Source organism: Haematobia irritans, chromosome 4 (genome assembly GCF_050003625.1).
Source record: "Haematobia irritans isolate KBUSLIRL chromosome 4, ASM5000362v1, whole genome shotgun sequence".
In the NCBI taxonomy this organism is placed as follows: Eukaryota; Metazoa; Arthropoda; class Insecta; order Diptera; family Muscidae; genus Haematobia; species Haematobia irritans.
Genome location: NC_134400.1, coordinates 77,843,028 through 77,863,228, shown reverse-complemented (window position 1 = coordinate 77,863,228; position 20,201 = coordinate 77,843,028). Strand labels below are relative to the sequence as shown.

The following is a 20,201-nucleotide window of genomic DNA, read 5'->3' as shown; positions in this document are numbered from 1 at the left end:
CACGGTGGGTTCACTTTTGTTTTGGGTGTATGTTTGGACCATATGTTAAAGAAGCAATTTTTTTTGAGGGTCTACCATACAAAGTTTAAGATGGGCGCATTATTGGTAAAGTTTATGAAATTTTGAATTATTTCGTGGGAACCATGATTTAGTGACATTCACAAAACATTAGTTCCATGTACTGAAACAGAGTTACATAGGCTTTAGTGTCATGTACACGCAAAGTAAAACAAACGTTTGAAAAACGTGTATAGAAAACGTTATTCTTATGTTACAGTTTTTTTATTGTGTTTTATAAAACTAAATATTTGTTGTCATAATTAATACCGTGTATGTATTAAAACCAAAGACAATACATCTGAGGAAGATGGGAAATTGGCATGCGTCACATCAAATGTTGCATTGACGGTGTTAGTTCCATACATGTTTGTAATTTTTTCATTTGTTTTTCGGTTTTATTTTTTAAATGAAAAACTTAATTTTCTGAATGAAACAATGTTAAATTTTAGGCAACAATAAAGAAATTACATTTTCCCCTTTATGGGAATTTATTTCCTGCACTTAATTTCTTTTTATTTGCATTTTAATGCTATGTCAATACTTGTCGTATTCGCGCGTTCGATAAACGAAAAGCATGGAACTAACACCGTAAATGGTTCGATGTGCCCAGTAGCCAATTTCCCATCATCCCTAGGTATATTGTCTTTGATTAAAACCCAATACCATTTTGGTATTATGTGGTAATACCGCACTGCTTATACATCAATACCTTTACGGTACAAATATTAATACCGATTTTGCATTGTTTTTAATACCATATTGGTACTTTCTTAATACCGTATGGCACTTTCAAGCTTTGCGTACCGCCTGTAACGTTTGGTATTGAGATTGTATCGATGGTAATATTTTTTCTATGGGTGTAGTAAAAATATAATATAGTAGTATGTAATGCCGAAACACCTTTTCGAAATCTTGCTAACATTTTTAGAATATATATAAAATTACATTATTTCTATTTCAAAAGTGGTAAAGCTTCCTTACTGCGAAAAACAAACAGTATTTGTTTGTCTAAAATTTCGTTTGGGAGGAAAGAATTATTTTTCGGGTGTAGCGTTCACTTTTTGTTGAGTATAATGACTTAGGAAGACCTTCCAATTGTTTTTTGTTTCTGGTATGGTTAACATCAAAAGTAAGTTGTAAATTTTTCCAATAGAAATAAATGCTGGAAAATCTCTCTGACATGTATTTCGGGTTTCTATAATTCGTTGTTCCAACAAGGAAACTGTAACGAACAATAAATTGCTTCCTCTCATTTAAGAAAAAAAAAACAAACCAAATGTATAGTATTCCCAGATCTTCAAAATTATCCCAGTTTTCATTGAATATTTCCTTACCTGACAGCACTAACGAGAAATTATCAAAGAAAGATAGGCGATAGATTAGGCTAGATGAAAACAATAGCCCACAATTATACCCACGTTATATTTCTGTTTCTTTTGTTTTTCGAACTGCTTTCATTTCAAATTCGCCGTTGGTGCTCATCATACAGTCAAACAATTCGGTTAACCGATTGTTGACTTCCACAGTAGCACACAACTGTCTTTTGTCTCCACACATGAATACAACAACAACAAAAAATAACGAAAACACTCATTTCCCTCTTTCACTCATTCACTATGCATGGCTGACGAGCGCATTGCTTCAGTGGGTGTGTTAGTGCGACACTGCTTCTGTCCGGAGAAACCATCCGCATTGTAAAAATACTCGCTGCATCGACATCAACCACCATGACAATTTACCATATGTTTGGTTTGGTGGGAGGGGGAAACGGAGGCACCTTCAACACGAGCACCAATTAAGCAATTCTCTCATCGTCGCATTCAGTTATCGTCGTGTATGTGTTTTGAATTAACGCGGTTGACTTTTAACCGGATCGAACGCACTGTGTGTAGTTCCCACTGAAAGCGTCGGTATTTCAAGCTTTATGTTGAAAACTGAGGGGGCTTCAAGCATACGCAACTACGGTCGCTACGTATTGTCACATATATGCGCATACATACGTAAATAAAATGTTTGCATGGTCGTTGGATTTTCCTCCTACATTGAATTAGACGTAAACCCATTGTCCAACCGTCGGGATAGATGACAAGTTTGCAATGCAACTCATGGAAACTCTGTGCAATACCCTTCTATGGGGTGCATTTATGTTTAAACCAAGTACATGCTTATGAAAAAGATTTAAAAAAAACATGAACAGAAAACAAAATCGCTTATTTTAATTAAAAAATTTCAGTATACCGACGGCAAGAAACGACGGTTCCGCGGATCGATATTAATCTGAAACAGTTCACACATCCACATACACATTTAGTTGTTAATCGTTGTACTAGTTGACGATGGAAGCTAATTTGCACTTTCCAAGAAAGCGATAAACAAAAATAACTTACATCCAATACAAGACGATTCCTCGCCTATTGCTGGATGGTCGATTGATTGCGGTTGCTAACTTTTGCGAGTTTTTGTGTTTTTTGTAAAGGTGCACTGGCGGTGGGAGGAGTATGGAATCTCCTCCTCGACATTCGGCAGTGAGCTTAACAAGTGGTACTATTTCCAGCGGAAGTAGCCGTGAAGCGACAGTTAATTTGATCAATTCCAATGCATCATTGGCCGGCGGAATTAATTCATTGAATTCAGCTGATATTCCGTGTGTTCCTATACCGCTCCCTTCGTCAGGTAATTGAAACCCCTTATACATAATGCTATGACTATACATACACAAAAAACATACTTTCCTTTGAAACGAAATTTTCTCTTTAAGCAAATTTGCCCGACTTTATGACTGGTGATTTAAACATTGTCTCTCCCAGCAAAAACTAGGTAACCACATCTCATTACAATTGGCATTACCAGCAGTAAAGCTGTCATTACACGTTGCATTACATTGCGGCGAGTTACCATGACTAACTTGTAATGACAAAAATAAATACTTCTCGGTAATTTTCGAATTGTTATTCTTAAATTTTATGCAGTTGTAGTTAACGATTTAATAAAATAGAATAAATGATGGTACCATTAGGTATAATTATTCACATAATCGAGCACTTACATAAAAAATCAAAAAGAATATGTAATGTAACGGTAATTCTGAAAGTTGTTCCGTTAAGAAATTTTTATCACAAATATTTCATAATAATTGTGTTTAATGACATTATCATATTATGTTTTAAATAAATGCTTTCTTATACCTCATTCACATCACACTTCCAAATTGCGCTTAAACTAAATTTCAAATGCCATTTGCCCTATAAAAAAAAGAGACTTTAAATCCACTTTTAGTAGATTTCGAACCTTATGTGAATTGACTGTTGGATATATTATAACGTAATTCACGAATCCAACTCCCTTAAACAACCTACATTTATTTCTATTTTAAGGTGGGTATTAAGTTCGAGTTTAGCCGCTAATTTTCACTAAAGAGAAAACTAAATGAGTAAAATACGTCATAAAATTATACACATTTGCCGCAGATTTCATTATAACTTGATGGGGAATATCCCAAAGCAAATTTTCACAAAGTTTATATTCCTTAAAATGGATAATTAAAGACAAGAAATCGTGAAATAATGACGACTTTAACGGCTAAACTCGAGCTTAAAACCCACCTTTAATTGTGAAATTAATTTGCGTGCAATCTTATTTAGATTATTTATAAGATTTTTTTGTTTATTTATACAATATTCGTTTCTATTCAAGTAGTTCTCCTATCACAGCATCACTCGCCATATTTTGATCCATTGTAATCGGCGATAGAAATCAATATTTTCGAGATTTGGTTGGCTGAGACAGTAAGTGGTTATTTTGCAAGCTTTGGTGTATCTACGGATAAGTCATTACATATTAGGTGATTATATGCTTTAAATGTACTACTTATTTTATGGCCGAAAGTATGCCTGGGGAGAAGTACTTTCCTTCTAGGACATGCGTATGTAAATGTAATCCGAAGCGATGCCAATTAATAAGTGGTTAAATTTTGAAATAGGCTTACCTACAAGATTACCGGGTAATGAGAGTTTTTGCTGGGTAGATAACAGCCCAGCAAAAACTAGGTAACCACATCCCATTACAATTGACATTACCAGGAGTAAAGCTGCCATTACACTTTGCATTACATTGCGGCGAGTTATAATGACTAACTTGTAATGACAAAAATAAATACTTCTCGGTAATTTTCGAATTTTTATTCTCAAATTTTATGCAGTTGTAGTTAACGATTTAATAAAATAGAATAAATGATGGTACCATTAGGTATAATTATTTACATAATCGAGCACTTACATAAAAAATCAAAAAGAGTATGTAATGTAACGCTAATTCTGAAAATTTTTCCGTTAAGGAATTATTATCACAAATATTTCATAATAATTGTGTTTAATGACATTAACATATTATGTTTTAAATAAATGCTTTATTATACCTCATTCACATTACACTTCCAAAATGCGCTTAAACTAAATTTCAAATGTCATTTGCCTTATAAAAAAGAGACTTAAAATCCACTTTTAGTAGATTTTGAACCTTATGTGAATTGGCTATTGGATATATTATAACGAAATTCACGAATCCAACTCCTTAAACAACCTACATTTATTTCTATTTTAAGTGTGAAATTAAATTGCATCTTATTTAGATTATTTATTCGATTTTTTGTTTATTTATACAATATTCGTTTCTATTCAAGTAGTTCTCCTATTACAGCATCACTCGCCATATTTTGATCCATTGTAATCGGCGATAGAAATCAATATTTTCGAGATTTGGTTGCCTGAGACAATAAGTAGCTATTTTGCAAGCTTTGGTGTATCTACGAATATGTCATTACATATTAGGTGATTATATGCTTTAAATGCACTACTTATTTTATGGCCGAAAGTATGCCAGGGGAGAAGTACTTTCCTTCTAGGACATGCGTATGTAAATGTAATCCGAAGCGATGCCAATTAATAAGTGGTTATTAATTTTTAAATAAGCTTACCTACAAGATTACCGGGTAATGAGAGTTTTTGCTGGGCTAGTCTACTTTATTTGTTTTCAAAGAATATTTATTAAGGACAAACGAAAACTTTGTCTAAAATTTCGTTCCTGAGAAAATAAAGTTCTTTTTTCAGTGTAGAAAATAATTTATATAGTTGGTCCTTCCGTGCCAATCGATGAGTGACAGATTAAAACTTAACGAAAACAAGTATATAATGCAGTAAGTTCGGCCGGGCCGAATCTTAAATACCCACCACCATGAATCAAATATTATAGTTTCCTGTGAACATTTCAGGGGGATTTGGTGACAAGCAGATCAGTTCAACCAGTACACTTCCCGAAGATAGATTCAAAGATTTTACCTATGAAGACTAAATTTGATTCTGGATTTATAAGAACCATATTTGTTTGAGTTTTACAGGAATCATAAACATCGTATGCAAGTGTGCAAGAAAATGAAATGAAAATGAAATAACGCATTGATTTAAAATCTAACATTTGTAGATTTTTACCCCCATTATTTAAATGATTACCAGAAGTAAAATCTGGAAACTATAATTCAGTTTCAAGCATTTTCGGCACACCTCTTTATGCTTCTAAAATACTTCTTAAAATTTCATGCAAATTTGATAAAAATGATGGTTTCTAAAAGCCCAAGACGTAAAATCGGGAGGTCGGTCGGTGATAAACCAAAACATGGACCAATACAGGTCATTTTCGGCTCTCATATTTAAGGTCCTAAAATACCTGTAGATTTCTCATTTCAGGCAAATTGAATAAAAACTACGGATTCTAGAAGCCTAAAAAATAAAATCATTTCTTGCACACCTATTTATATTCCTAAAAACCTCCAGATTTTTGATTTCAGGCAAAGTGGACAACAATTACGGTTTCTAGAAGCCCAAAAAGTAATATCGGGATCGGTCTATCTGACGCTATATCAAAACATGGGCCTATACTCACCATTTTCGGCATACCTTTTTATGGTCCTAAAATACCTCTAGATTTCCAATTTGAGGCAAGTCGGATAAAAACTACGGTTTTTATCCAACTTGCCTCAAATCGGGAGATCGGTCTATATTGGGGATATACCAAAACATGGACCGATACTCACCATTTTTTGCACACCTCATTATAGTCCTAAAATACCTCTAGATTTCAAATTTCAACCAAATTGGATAATAACTACGGATTCTAGAAGCCCAAGAAGTAAAATCGGGAAATGGGTCTATATGGGGCTATACCTAAACATCAATCGACAGCCACCATTTTTGGCACACCTCTTTATGGTGCTAAAATACCTCTAGATTTCCAATTTCAGGCGAATTGGATAGAAACTACCGATTCTAAAAGCCCTAGAAATATAATAGGGAGATCAGTCTATATGGGGGCTATACCAAAACATGGACCGATACTCACCATTTCTGGCACACCTCTTTGTGGTCATAAAATACCTCTAGATTTCTAATTTCAGGCAAATTGGATAGAAACTATGGCTTTTATAAGCTCAAGACCCCAAATCGGGAGGTCGGTTTATGTGGGGACTATATCAAAACTTGGACCGATATAGCCCATCTTCGAACTTGACCTGCCTGCAGACAAAAGACGAGTTTGTGCGAAATTTCTAACGTTATCTTTTTCAAAATTTTCAATGTTTTCTTTCTTATGATGTTCCAGATGATTTACTAAAAAAGTTAAAAATTAAATCGAGACCTTCACATCGTATCAAAACGAAATGTCAAACAATTACTCTGACACAATTTTCTTTTGCAAAGATAAGTGGAGAAATCGCCTCAGTAACATATACTCCCAAGTATATTCTGCTTCAAGCATATATATTTTCAGAATTTGTTGAAACAAGAAATTGTTTGTACTGTGCAAACATATTATGTTTCACCTTAAGCATATCTATGTTTAAGGCTCCAAATAGTTATTTATATTTTAAATATATGTTTTCGTAAATGTTTAATACACTCGCTTTTTTTTCTACCCAACATATGTTAGGTACAATAAGTTTGCCATTCCGACTATATGAAATATTTATATCCTTGATCGGGGTGTACAATTTAATTGTTATTGACAATAATTGGAGTTGAGCTCCAATCTAAATCCCAAATCAAAAAAAAAAAAAAAACGTTCTTTTCTGTTTGAGTTCCAAACGAATACTAATTTCTTTATTGACTAATAACGTAACATACATCTAGAATAATGAAAATCTTTACCTAATCTAGTATTACACGGACGAAAAAGACTGTTTTTCATATGTTTGGGTGTAAAAATTATATGTTTGGAACTCAAATTTTTAAACACAATATTTTTAAGTGCAAGCATATAATGTTCATAAACTAGCATAATATGTTTGGGACATATATGTTAATATGTTAGAACATATTATGTTTGGGACATAAAATGTTTGTAAATATAATATGCTTGGATGCAAACATATATTAATTTAGAAATAGACTATAAACATATATGTGTTTAGAAAGAGAGACATAAAGTGTATGCTGGAAGTAAAATAATGAAAGTAACCAATTGGCGCCTTAAAAATATATATACACAAAGAAAATTCCATTAAAGATTGGAAAAATACTATGTGTGAATATAAACAAGTATAAATGCAACAAATTTAAAACAATTTCATTAGTTTTAAAGATTTTTTCTGAATTATTAAAGCCAAGTTGACCTTAGTTCAAAATTTTTTCTCTCATGTTATGATACCCATTTTCAAGTCAAATCACTTAATTATAAGGACAACACGACTTCATTGAAAAGTTTATCGACTTTTGAACATGGAAAAAACTTTATATTAGAGAAATGCGTCGTCTAAGCTAAGCAAAATTTGTATTCTTATTTTAAGGACATGAAATCTTTGGCCACACGACAATATTTTTTTCAGTGTACTCTTTTTATACCCACCACCATAGGATGGGGGGTATATTAACTTTGTCATTCCGTTTGTAACACATCGAAATATTGCTCTAAGACCCCATAAAGTATATATATTCTGGGTCGTGGTGAAATTCTGAGTCGATCTGAGCATGTCCGTCCGTCTGTTGAAATCACGCTAACTTCCGAACGAAACAAGCTATCGACTGGAAACTTGGCACAAGTAGTTGTCATTGATATAGGTCGGATGGTATTGCAAATGGGCCATATCGGTCCACTTTTACGTATAGCCCCCATATAAACGTACCCCCAAATTTGGCTTGCGAGGCCTATAAGAGAAGCAAATTTCATCCGAACCGGCTGAAATTTGGTACATGGTGTACCAAATACCAAACCATGCAAAAATTCGTCCACATCGGTCCATAATTATGTATAGCCCCCATATAAACCGATCCCCCGATTTGGCTTGCGAGGCCTCTAAGAGAAGCAAATTTCATCCGATCCTGCTGAAATTTGGTACATGGTGTATATGGTCTCTAACAACCATGCAAAAATTGGTCCACATCGGTCCATAATTATATATAGCCCCCATATAAACCGATCCCCCGATTTGGATTGCGAGGCCGCTAAGAGAAGCAAATTTCATCCGATCCGGCTGAAATTTGGTACATGGTGTTAGTATATGGTCTCTAACAACCATGCGAAAATTGGTCCACATCGGTCCATAATTATATATAGCCCCCATATAAACCGATCACCAGATTTGACCTCCAGAGCCTCTTGGAAGACCAAAATTCATCTTATTCAGTTGAAATTTTGTACGTGGTGTTAATATATGACCTCAAACTCCCATGCAAAAATTGGTTGATATCGGTCCATTATTATATATAGGCCCCATATAAACCGATCCCCAGATTTTACCTCCAGAACCCCGTGGAAGAGCAAAATTCTTCCCATTCGGTTGAAATTTGGTACGTGATGTTAGTATATGGTATCCAACAACCATGCAGGAATTGGTTCCTGATCCCGAGATTTGGAGCTCTTGGAGGAGCAAATTTCATCAGAGTGAGTTGAAATTTGGTACATTATGCTAGTATATGGTCGTTAACAACTAACTAGGTTCATATCGGTCTATAGTTATATATGGCCCTCAGATAAATCGATCCCCAATCACACAAAAATTGGTCCATATCATGTTCATAATTGTATATAGCCCCCATATAAGTGACCTCCATATTTCAATTCTGGCTCTACGTCCCGTGCAAAAAGTCCATATCGATTCGTAATTATTTGTAGACTTAACTATGCATAACTTTTTTGTCTAATATATACCACGTATGGACTAACTCACGATTTAGAAAACGATGTTAAGAAGTTTTAAGATACCACAACCCAATTGTTCACACCTAAATAAATTTATGTGTTGGTTGTAAAATTATAGTTTCGAATTTAAATATAATGTGCTTTTGAATGGTTATCGTTAACTTTAGGATTCGATGGAAAAATATTTATATATTACTCGACTTCACATTCTTCCTTTGTAAGAGTTTTTTGAATTTCTTCGAAAATTTCAAACTTGTATACAAACCCCTTTTTTGTTACAATTTTTTTATTTTTGCAACAACAAAAAGAATATATGATTTGAAATCAGTCCATTTCGTTTATATCAAGCACTGTTCTTTTCTGAATTTAAGTCTTTTATAAGACACACTTTACAGTTTCGTAGTAAAAAGTTAATATGTATGTAATGTTGAACACCTTTTCGGCATATTCCGAACGTATTTGGAATATACGTAAAAAATAAAAATAAGTGGTGTCGTTCGAATCAGGGATCGAACCCAGGACCCTTGGCATGCAAGGCGGACGTACCAACCACTGCTCCACGTCGCCAACAAATGTATGTTTAACAATGTTATGTTTTTAAACAATGTTATGTTTGCATCGGCTCGTGGGCGCCCCAAGCTATGCTATATAAATATGACTTATAACGATAATTATCTCTTGATGACCATAATTGCTACGTAGCCCAGTGGTTAGTGTGCTGGCTTACAAACTGTGTGGTCCGCTGTTCGAATCTCCGTCCGGCAAAAGGTAAAATTTAAAAAAAATTATTGTTTAATTTGTAGGCTACAGTGGTGTTGGTGGCGAAGGTGAAGAAACAAGTGGACACCAATTGTTGGAGTAAGTGGACTGTATTTGGGTTGATGGGACAACAGATGGGCTACCTTTGTAAAACAAGAGAGTTTGGATTAGATGACCATCATGATTTCTCTAGTATGAGAAATTATGACTCCACAATTAAAACCGCCGAGACAAGAGAATGAGAAAAATACAAGGGTTTTAGAATTTGGAGATGTAGAATTTATTAGAGATTGTGCTCACCGTTCAAGATTTGGGAAAAGATTGATCTATTATAAGTTTCTAAGCTTACCACGAAACTGAAGCGCTATTACATACAATAATCATGGTTATAAAAAATAATTCACAATAGACATCCTGATAAATTAGTAATAGTGCACTGTTAGAAAAATATGTTTTTCATATGTTCCGATATAAACAAAATGTGTTTCGGGCACGATTTTAAACCACAATATATTTAAGTGCGAACATGTAATGTTCCTAAACTAACATTAAATGTTTGGGGCATCTATGTTAATATGTTAGAATATATTATGTTTGGGGCATGAATGTTTCATAAAAATCATATGTGTGAATATAAACATATATAAATTTACAAATTTCGACTAAACATACATATGTTGTGATATTTTATTCAAAGCGACAGAGAGTATAGAGAGAAATAGAGATGGAAACCGGGAGAGTTGACGAAAGATATCAATATAACACAGCAAAAGAGTCAAAAGAGAACAATTTCTGTGAAACCGCTTGTATGTTGTTTCGGAAAACTGTTTTATGATAAGGCCAAATTTGATATGCTTAAGTCTAAATATTATTTAATTTGAATAAAGAGAATAGACATTCGGAACCAAGAGAATAGACATTTGAAAAACAAACAGCATATGTTTTCGCCTTGAGAGCAGCATTTTATGTATGTGTGGACATGTGTTTTGTTTATCATTTTGGCATTATGGGCACAATTTTTTTCTTGGTTCGTTAAAAGAAATCAGGGGTCTTCATAAAAATAGCGAAAGGGCACTATACACTTTTTAGAGTTGGGACAGTAAAATGAAATAAGGAGGAAATAGTGAAAAATTACACAGTAAAATGTACAAAAAACAAACTTTAGTTCCTCTTTAGTAGTCCACGAGGAGTTAACGGACACCATCAAATATAAAAGCGGGCATTAAGTTCGAGTTTTACAGCTAAAACAATTTAAAAAGTTTATTTTCTTTAAAATGAATTATTAAAGAAAAATAAAAGGAATTTTAGAGCGATGGTGTTAAATGCTAGTAAAAAACTGTTCACTCCTAAATAAATGTATGTTTATATTATAAAATTATGTATGTATGTTTATACTCGACTCCACGTTCTTCTTTTGTTAGTTTTTGAATTCCTTCCAAATTTTAAAGTTTTGTCCAAAAACAGTTTTTTATTACAATATTGTTATTTTTGCAATAAAAAATAATATTTTATCCAAAAATCAGTCAATTTCGTTTATATCAAGTACTGTTACTGACTACAAATCTTTAATAACGCACATTTCGAAGTTTCATTTACAAAAATTTAATATAGTATAAATATAAATGTGTAAATTAAAAAAAAAAAAAATGTTCGGTCGGAGCAGGGATTGAACCCACGACCCTTTGCATGCAAAGCTAACCACTGCTCCACGTGGCAAACAAATGTATGTTTCTGTTAAATAATGTTATGTTTGCATGGGCTCGTGGGCGCTGCAAACTATGCTATATAAATGTAACTTAAAACAATAATTATCTACTGGTGACTATAACAGCTACGTAGCCCAGTGGATAGTGTGTTGGCTTACAAACTGTATGGTCCTCGGTTCGATTCTCCGTGCAGGCGAAAGGTAAAATTTAAAAAAATTTATAAAAGTGAATAATTTCTTCAGCATTATTTGTATTACAGAAAAAGGTGCCAAGAACTAATAAATTTCGTGGAAGTGAAAATTACGAGTATGTTAGGGAATGAGCACAATCGTGTTTGGGAAAAATTCTTCCAAGCATATAATATTTTTGGCTCAAAATGCTTCCAAACATATAATATGTTCACATAAAACAAACATATTAATGTTTCGGCAGTATGCAATAATATATGTGCTTCCTGCAAAATATGTTTGGAACATATGTTAAAGAAGCGATTTTTTTTGAGGGTGTGATGAGTGCATTGATTTTAAGTTTATATTGATATTTCGGTATGATTCACAATAATTCAGTGTGTTAAATTCAAATGTATCTATAGCTTCGATTTATGAATAAGTCTAAACATAAGTTTAGACAATTATAAAATTTAATAATTTCTTCTACAATGTTTGTATTACAGAAGAAGGTGCTAAGAACTAAAAAACTCGTGGAAGTGAGAAAAATGTGAGGGAATAACAATTAGGCAGATAAAAATTTGAGCACAATCTTCTTTGGGAGAAAATTCTTCTAAGCATATAATATTTTTGGGTTCAAAATATTTCCAAACATATTATATGTTCACATAATAACATATAGTTTTTTGGAAGACAACATTATTTAATTTGGATGGAAAAATACATAATGTTTGGAACTTAGACTACCCAAACATATTATATTGTTTATACCAATATGCTTTCAAACATATTATATATTGGAAGAAATCAAATATATAAATGTTGGGGCAATACCCAAAAATGTATATGCTTGAAGCAAAATGTGTTTGGGAGTATATGTTACAGAGGATGTAGATAACAACAATCTGTTATCATTCTTCTAGTACTCTTATCACGATCCCAAGTCAACATCAGAGCTCGACCAAAGCGGGCTTTTTTTGGGCTGAAACCGACGCACAGTGGTTCCAAATCGCTTGTTTTTTTTTTTTTTGAAATAAATCTGCAACTTTTCTGTGTTTGAAAGCTGAAGTGTTTTCCTCTAAGTTTGCAATTTTTTTGCACAATGTTTTAGCTGTCAACTCCGCAATTTTGAACCGATTTCGATGATTTTTTCTTTGCTGGGTAGAACTTGCAAACTGTTTGCGTGCGTGTGCAACTATCTTTTACCGTTCGAAAGATATGGGCCCCAGAATTTATTTTATTTTGTTTTTCAAAATTTTGACCAAGTGGGGTCAGTATTTTGAACATAGAAGTTCTGTTTTGGAGTGGATTCGTAATTTTTCCTCTTAACTGCAAACCCTCCTGACCCTTAATACATTTTAAATAGACTGAAACAATGCAATCCAGATTTTCCAACAGCTGATTGGAAGGTTGGCCGTTTGGATGAAGTGGATGGGCCAAGACGGCATGCAGTGTTTATATTGAACACTCAGTCTTTGCCACATCTAGCAAAGTCCCAGGGCAGTTCATGTTATGGTTTTCATTATATCCAAATGAAGGTAAAGGGTGATTTGTTAAGAGCTTGATAACTTTAAAAAAAAAAAAAAACGCATAAAATTTGCAAAATCTCATCGGTTCTTTATTTGAAACGTTAGATTGGTCCATGACATTTACTTTTTGAAGATAATTTCATTTAAATGTTGACCGCGGCTGCGTCTTAGGTGGTCCATTCGGAAAGTCCAATTTTGGGCAACTTTTTCGAGCATTTCGGCCGGAATAGCCCGAATTTCTTCGGAAATGTTGTCTTCCAAAGCTGGAATAGTTGCTGGCTTATTTCTGTAGACTTTAGACTTGACGTAGCCCCACAAAAAATAGTCTAAAGGCGTCAAATCGCATGATCTTGGTGGCCAACTTACCGGTCCATTTCTTGAGATGAATTGTTCTCCGAAGTTTTCCCTCAAAATGGCCATAGAATCGCGAGCTGTGTGGCATGTAGCGCCATCTTGTTGAAACCACATGTCAACCAAGTTCAGTTCTTCCATTTTTGGCAACAAAAAGTTTGTTAGCATCGAACGATAGCGATCGCCATTCACCGTAACGTTGCGTCCAACAGCATCTTTGAAAAAATACGGTCCAATGATTCCACCAGCGTACAAACCACACCAAACAGTGCATTTTTCGGGATGCATGGGCAGTTCTTGAACGGCTTCTGGTTGCTCTTCACTCCAAATGCGGCAATTTTGCTTATTTACGTAGCCATTCAACCAGAAATGAGCCTCATCGCTGAACAAAATTTGTCGATAAAAAAGCGGATTTTCTGCCAACTTTTCTAGGGCCCATTCACTGAAAATTCGACGTTGTGGCAGATCGTAAGTCTATTCATGATGAAATGTCAAAGCATACTGAGCATCTTTCTCTTTGACACCGTGTCTGAAATCCCACGTGATCTGTCAAATACTAATGCATGAAAATCCTAACCTCAAAAGAATCACCCTTTATATAAAAACGATCAGGTAACGGATTCAGAAATGGACAAAGGACAAAATGGTCTGAATCAGAAATAAGCAGATCTCCTTGCGAAGTCGAGGGAGATATCACAGATGCAGATATGGATAGACACCGTATGCGAGAGGAGGTTTCTACTGCCTCAAAACTCACCACAGTTGAACCTATGGTTATTGCGAGAGTCACCGAGATCTCTGAAAAGGACATTCTTGATGACTCGATTGAAACGGCTGATGTGACGGTTGTCGAAAATCTCGATGGTCCTACGAATCCTCCAGATAAATCTTCACCATTATAAGGCTGCTTGTGCTGCCTTAAAAGTTCTCCCGACGAAAGAGGACATATATATATATATATATATATATATATATATATATATATATATATATATATATATATATATATATATATATATATATATATATATATATATATATATATATATATATATATATATATATATATATATATATATATATATATATATATATATATATATATATATATATATATATATATATATATATATATATATATATATATATATATATATATATTATTCAAGAACCATATGTTTATAGAAACAAAATATGTGAATTAAGAATTCCGGGGTTCAAACTATTGCAGTATACTGGTAATGATGTAAATCGAGCTGTAAAAATGAGCCTAACGTGTTTTTGCTTCCTTCAATGTGCAATGCAGACACTGTCTGCTGGAGGTACTATTGGACACACATTTGCCTGGAAATCAGACGGTTGAACCATGTTCTGGCGGTGCCACAGTGGCTCAGCGGTCATTTCTTGTCGAGGAAATTGTATCAACATCTAGAATAATATGGGCGTTAAATAGCTTTGAACAACTCTAATCCCCCAGACCTGATGGAATTACTCCGGCGGAGTTACAAGCAGTGACTGACAGAATTATCCCCTGGTCGGCGGCGATATATAAAGGATGTATCAACCTAGCATATATTCCAGGAAAGTGGAGCGAAACAAAAGTCGTTTTCATACCTACGGAAAATCTCTCACTCGAGTGCGAAGGATTTCCGACCTATCAGCTTATCCTCATTCCTACTTAAAACTCTGAAGAGGATGATAGATATTTATCTTAGAACTAGCGTCGATTTCTCTTAGAACTAGCGTCGATTCGAAGGGCAGGTCTACTGAGACCGCATTACACGAACTAGTCAGCTTCATTGAAAGATCACTATCTGTCAATGAATACACAATAGTGGCGTTTGTAGACATCGAAGGGGCGTTCAATAACGTCGATATTAAATGGACTGACAACTCTGAATGTAATCTAATGAAGAGACGTATTTCAGCCACAATAGGGCAATCAAACATACAAAGGTATGTGAACAGAGGCACTCCCCAAGGAGGAGTTCTATCACCTCTTCTTTGGAATGTTGCTATAAACAACCTTCTGGTTTCCCTCAACCAAATGTGACTTTGTTTATTCGTTTCATGCTTTGCTGCATGTATTCATTAACACATACAGTCAAGGGTGTCTATTTTTAGAAACACCACAGGAGCACATGTTTCGGAGACGAACTATTGTCTAGAAATAGATTCACTTAATGGTAGTTAGTATTGACATGCATCGTTAGTTTATTTATACTAAAAACGGAAATTTCGTGTCCAACTAGACTTCGTAATATTGCACAGTAAAAGTTCAGTAACGCTGAGAAACTTCTTCGTACGTTCGAGAAAATAAGTATTCCCTATTCTTATATTTGCTTCAGTCCATTTACGAACTCATTGGGAGTTCTTAACCATTTTGCTGGTAATGGCCGTAAGTTCAATTTACTTCCATTGAGTTATTTTTGTTCATCAATAGTTAAATTTAACTAACTGTGAGTAAAATTTTGAACTACTCAATATTATGGAATTTACTTGTAGTTACGACGTTCAATTTTCTGAGTGTAGATCGCAAAACTCCCACAGTTAGGCCCATATCCGTAGGGGTATTGAAATTCCCTGTATTGAGTGTACATAATACCTTGGCGTTATTTTGGACAGGAAGTTAAACTTTAAGCTTAATATTGAAGAAAGGGCGAGAAAAGCCACGGTAGTTTTGTACTCGTGCATAAAGGCAATAGGAAAAAAGTGGGGACTAAAACCAAAAATTATGCATTGGCTATCCACGGCAGTGGTTAGACCTATAATGCTATATGGTGTTGTAGTCTGATGGCCGTCATTTCAGCAGCCGACAAGTTTAGACAAAGGGTCAAAGTTCAGCGTATAGCGTGCTTGTGTATCTCAGGCGCATTCAGTAAGACAGGAACAAATTCCCTTAATGTCATGCTGCATCTATTGTCTTAGACTTTTTGGCCAAACAGTCAGCTGCAACAACGGCTGTGTGTCTGCGCGAGCTATCGCTGTGGTCGGAAAAAGTTACGGACAGTTCGGTCCTCAAAATAATGCCAGATGTGCCAAACGTAGTGGTTTATACTTTGGCGACACCACTTTTCGACAAAAAGTTTGAAACTCTAATTCCCATCAGTGAGGCATGGTGCACACAGGCCCCGGGGAATAAACGATATATAGATTTCTACACTGATGGCTCCAAATTGGATGGACAAGTGGGTTTCGGAGTATATTCTAAAGATCAGGAACTTCGAATAGCGAAAAGATTAGGTAATCAATGTAGGGGTTTTCAAGCTGAAATATTGACAATAAGATGGTGAATTGGCAAATATTGGCATTAATATATACTCAAACAGTCAACCTGCAATAAAATCCTTGGACTCTATGTTCCTTAACTCGAAAACGGCCATCGACTGCCGCAAATCTCTCAACGAGATGGCCGAGCAGTACAATATTCACCTAATATGGGTCATAGGAACATACCGGGGAACTGCGAAGCAGGTGAGTTAGGAAGGCTAGGAACTACCTTACATATTCCAGGGGAACTAGAATCTGTTGGTATGCCCCTGGCTACCTGCAAGCTCTTACTGCGTGAGAAGGCTATTATGATGGCAAATGTTCGATGGGAGAATTGCAAGGGTTGTAATGATACCAAGCAAATGTCGCCCCATTTAAACCTAAACCGCACACTAGATATGCTAGTGTTCTCGACACGACATATATCCCTCCTGATATCTGCTATAGCGGTCGCTGCCTGATCGGCAATTTTGCAAATCTATTGGCGTGAAGTATAATGACTATTGTATGAGCTGTCATGATGCGGAGGTAAAGGAATCAATTAAACGCCTCTTGTATGAGTGTCCTGCTTTTTGTGTAAGGCGTAAGCGAATTTTAGGGGCATATAGCGTTAGATTACTGGTGGACCTGGAAAACGTTAACTTAAGCAGTCTGCTAATGTTTTTGGAACAATCTGGTTGGTTCAACAGAAGAAAATAATCGAGAAGGTTCAGCGGTTAAAACTAAAAGTGCCCATAGGTGCTTTTAGTTAATGTGGTATCACAATGGACTGAATAGTATAAGTGAGCCTGAAACTTAATCGGGCTGCCTCTTTAACCTAACCTAACCTAACCTTACATCTAGAATAATGAAAATCTTAACCTAATTTAGTATTAGATAACAACAATCTGTTATCATTCTTCTAGTACTGTTATTATCAAACGATCCCCAGTGAACATTTGAGTTCGACCAAAGAGGGCTTGTTTTGTCCGAAACCGACGCACAATGGTTCCATATCGCTTTTTTGGAAATAATTCTGCAACTTTTGAACGGATAAAGGTATCAATATATTTTTTTTTCTGTGTGTGAAAGCTGAAGTGTTTTCCTTTAAGTTTGCAAAATTTGTGTCCCTAGTGGGTCCACGGGCTGACCTGTAGGCGTTGAAAGTTGGTCACCTCGGGGTGTGAAATTTTGTTTTAGCTGTCAACTCCGCAATTTTGAACCGATTTCGATTATTTTTTCTTTGCTGGGTAGAACTTGTAAAGTTCTACAAAAAAGTCCACGTGCGTGTGTGATTCTATTTTACCGTTCACAAGATATAGGCCCCACAATTTATTTTTTTTTTGCAAATTTTTGACAAAGTGGGTTCAGTATTTTGAACCTAGAAGTTCCGTTTTTCTACGAATTATAGAAGAAAAAATGTGAACCTATGTGCTGTAGGTTAAAAGTTGTAAAGTCCACAAATTAGAATTTCAAAAATATCGATTTTTGCCTTTTTTGGAAAAAAGCACATACATTTTTTCTGTCGTAGCATTTCTCCCAACCTTTTTTTACTTGTTTCTTATAGACCACCAAATAAGAATATATTTTAAGCTTTTATGAGTCAATTTTCTCAAGTAGTATATGAGTTCTTCTCCTCCCAAAATCGACAATTTTTCAAAAAGAAAAAGTTTTGTTTTCAAAAATTCTCATTCGGCAAAGCACCGATTGCTAAGCTGATCTGGTTTCCAAAAAGCCCTATCTGAACCGATTTCAACCATATTTGTCGTACTTGATGATACCACCAAGTGTACTTTTTGTAAGGGCTATATCCAAATCTCAACCAATATCAACCGAATTTAGCATACTTGACGATATCATCAGCTGTACGCCTTGTGCAAAATTTTAAGCAAATCAAAATGAAAGATCGGTTAATTAACACATGAATTATGACCAAATCGGTGATAAATGTATATCGCAGCTATATCTAAATCTGAACTGATTTTTTCCAAAAATCAATAGCGATTGTCTTTGAAACCACTTACAGAAATTTTGAAACACTCAGGAATGTCACTAGCATTACTGAGTTGGGATAATCAACCGCTGAAAAACTTTTTTTGTTTGGTCGAAACTGGGTTCGAACCTACGACCACGGTGGTTCCCTACTATTATTAAGAATAAATTTTAATGAGGATTATATATTTTTTATTGTTATATTGTTTTTGTTTCTTTTACATTGTTTCTGTTATTACTACTTTTTATGATATATTTGCTTTTATTCTAATAATTTTTATGAAAAAAATAAAAATAAATTAATCCCAATAGTATGAGTTTTTTTATTTGTCAAGTTGTTTTTCAAAATCAAGTTTCTTTTTGTGGTCAATGTCAAGCTTTTTGACAAACTAGATCTGGCAAGCCTATCCGTGGCCCAAAAACTTCAAAGTTTCGTATTTTTTGTTCTTTCCAATTGCATAGAAATAAAGTTCTCTCAAATAACTTTCCAACGATCTATATTTATACCCGTGCTTAGCCGAAAGCGCCAAAAACTTGCACTAAACGTCACTAACTCGGGGAAAATAATGCATTTCTGCAAATGTACGTTTATATGGGGCTATACCTAAATCTGAACCGATTTAAATCAAACTCGGCTTGACGATACTATCAAATATACTTCTTGTGCAAAATTTGAAGCAAATCTGAGAAAAATCTGGTTTCTACACCCTCAAAAAAAAAATCGCTTCTGCAACATATACTCCCAAACACATTTTGCTTCAAGTCTTTACATTTTTGGGTGTTGCCCAAATATTTATATATTTAAAAGCATATTGGTCTAAACATTATAACATGTTTGGGTAGTCTAAGTTCCAAACATTATGTATTTTTCCATCCAAATTCAATAATGTTGTCTCTGTTATTATGTGAACATATAATATGTTTGGAAACATTTTGAACCCAAAAATATTATATGCTTAGAAGAATTTTCTCCCAAAGAAGATTGTGCTCAAAAATTTTTTTCTGCCTAATTGTATATTCCCTCTCATTTTTCTCACTTCCACGAGTTTCTTTCAGTTCTTAGCACCTTTTTCTGTAATACAAACATTGTAGAAGAAATTATTCAATTTTATATTTATTTATTTTAAATTTTACCTTTTGCCGGACGGGGATTCGAACAGCGGACCACACAGTTTGTAAACCAGCATACTATCCACTGGGCTACG

The 20,201-nt window shown here is 34.6% G+C and overlaps 1 protein-coding gene across 2 annotated transcripts in view; it reads left to right on the top strand.

Annotated features, from left to right (window-relative positions):
- The first annotated feature begins 1,897 nt into the window (after positions 1-1,897).
- The window catches only part of LOC142234549 (segmentation protein paired-like), a 373,789-nt gene continuing 355,485 nt past the window's right edge, over positions 1,898-20,201 (top strand). For both annotated transcript variants that reach the window (XM_075305709.1, XM_075305710.1), the window contains exon 1: positions 1,898-2,733. In XM_075305709.1, coding sequence (XP_075161824.1) covers positions 2,559-2,733 — 175 coding nt within the window. In that variant the 5' untranslated portion in view covers positions 1,898-2,558. The remainder of the gene's footprint in view (positions 2,734-20,201) is intronic.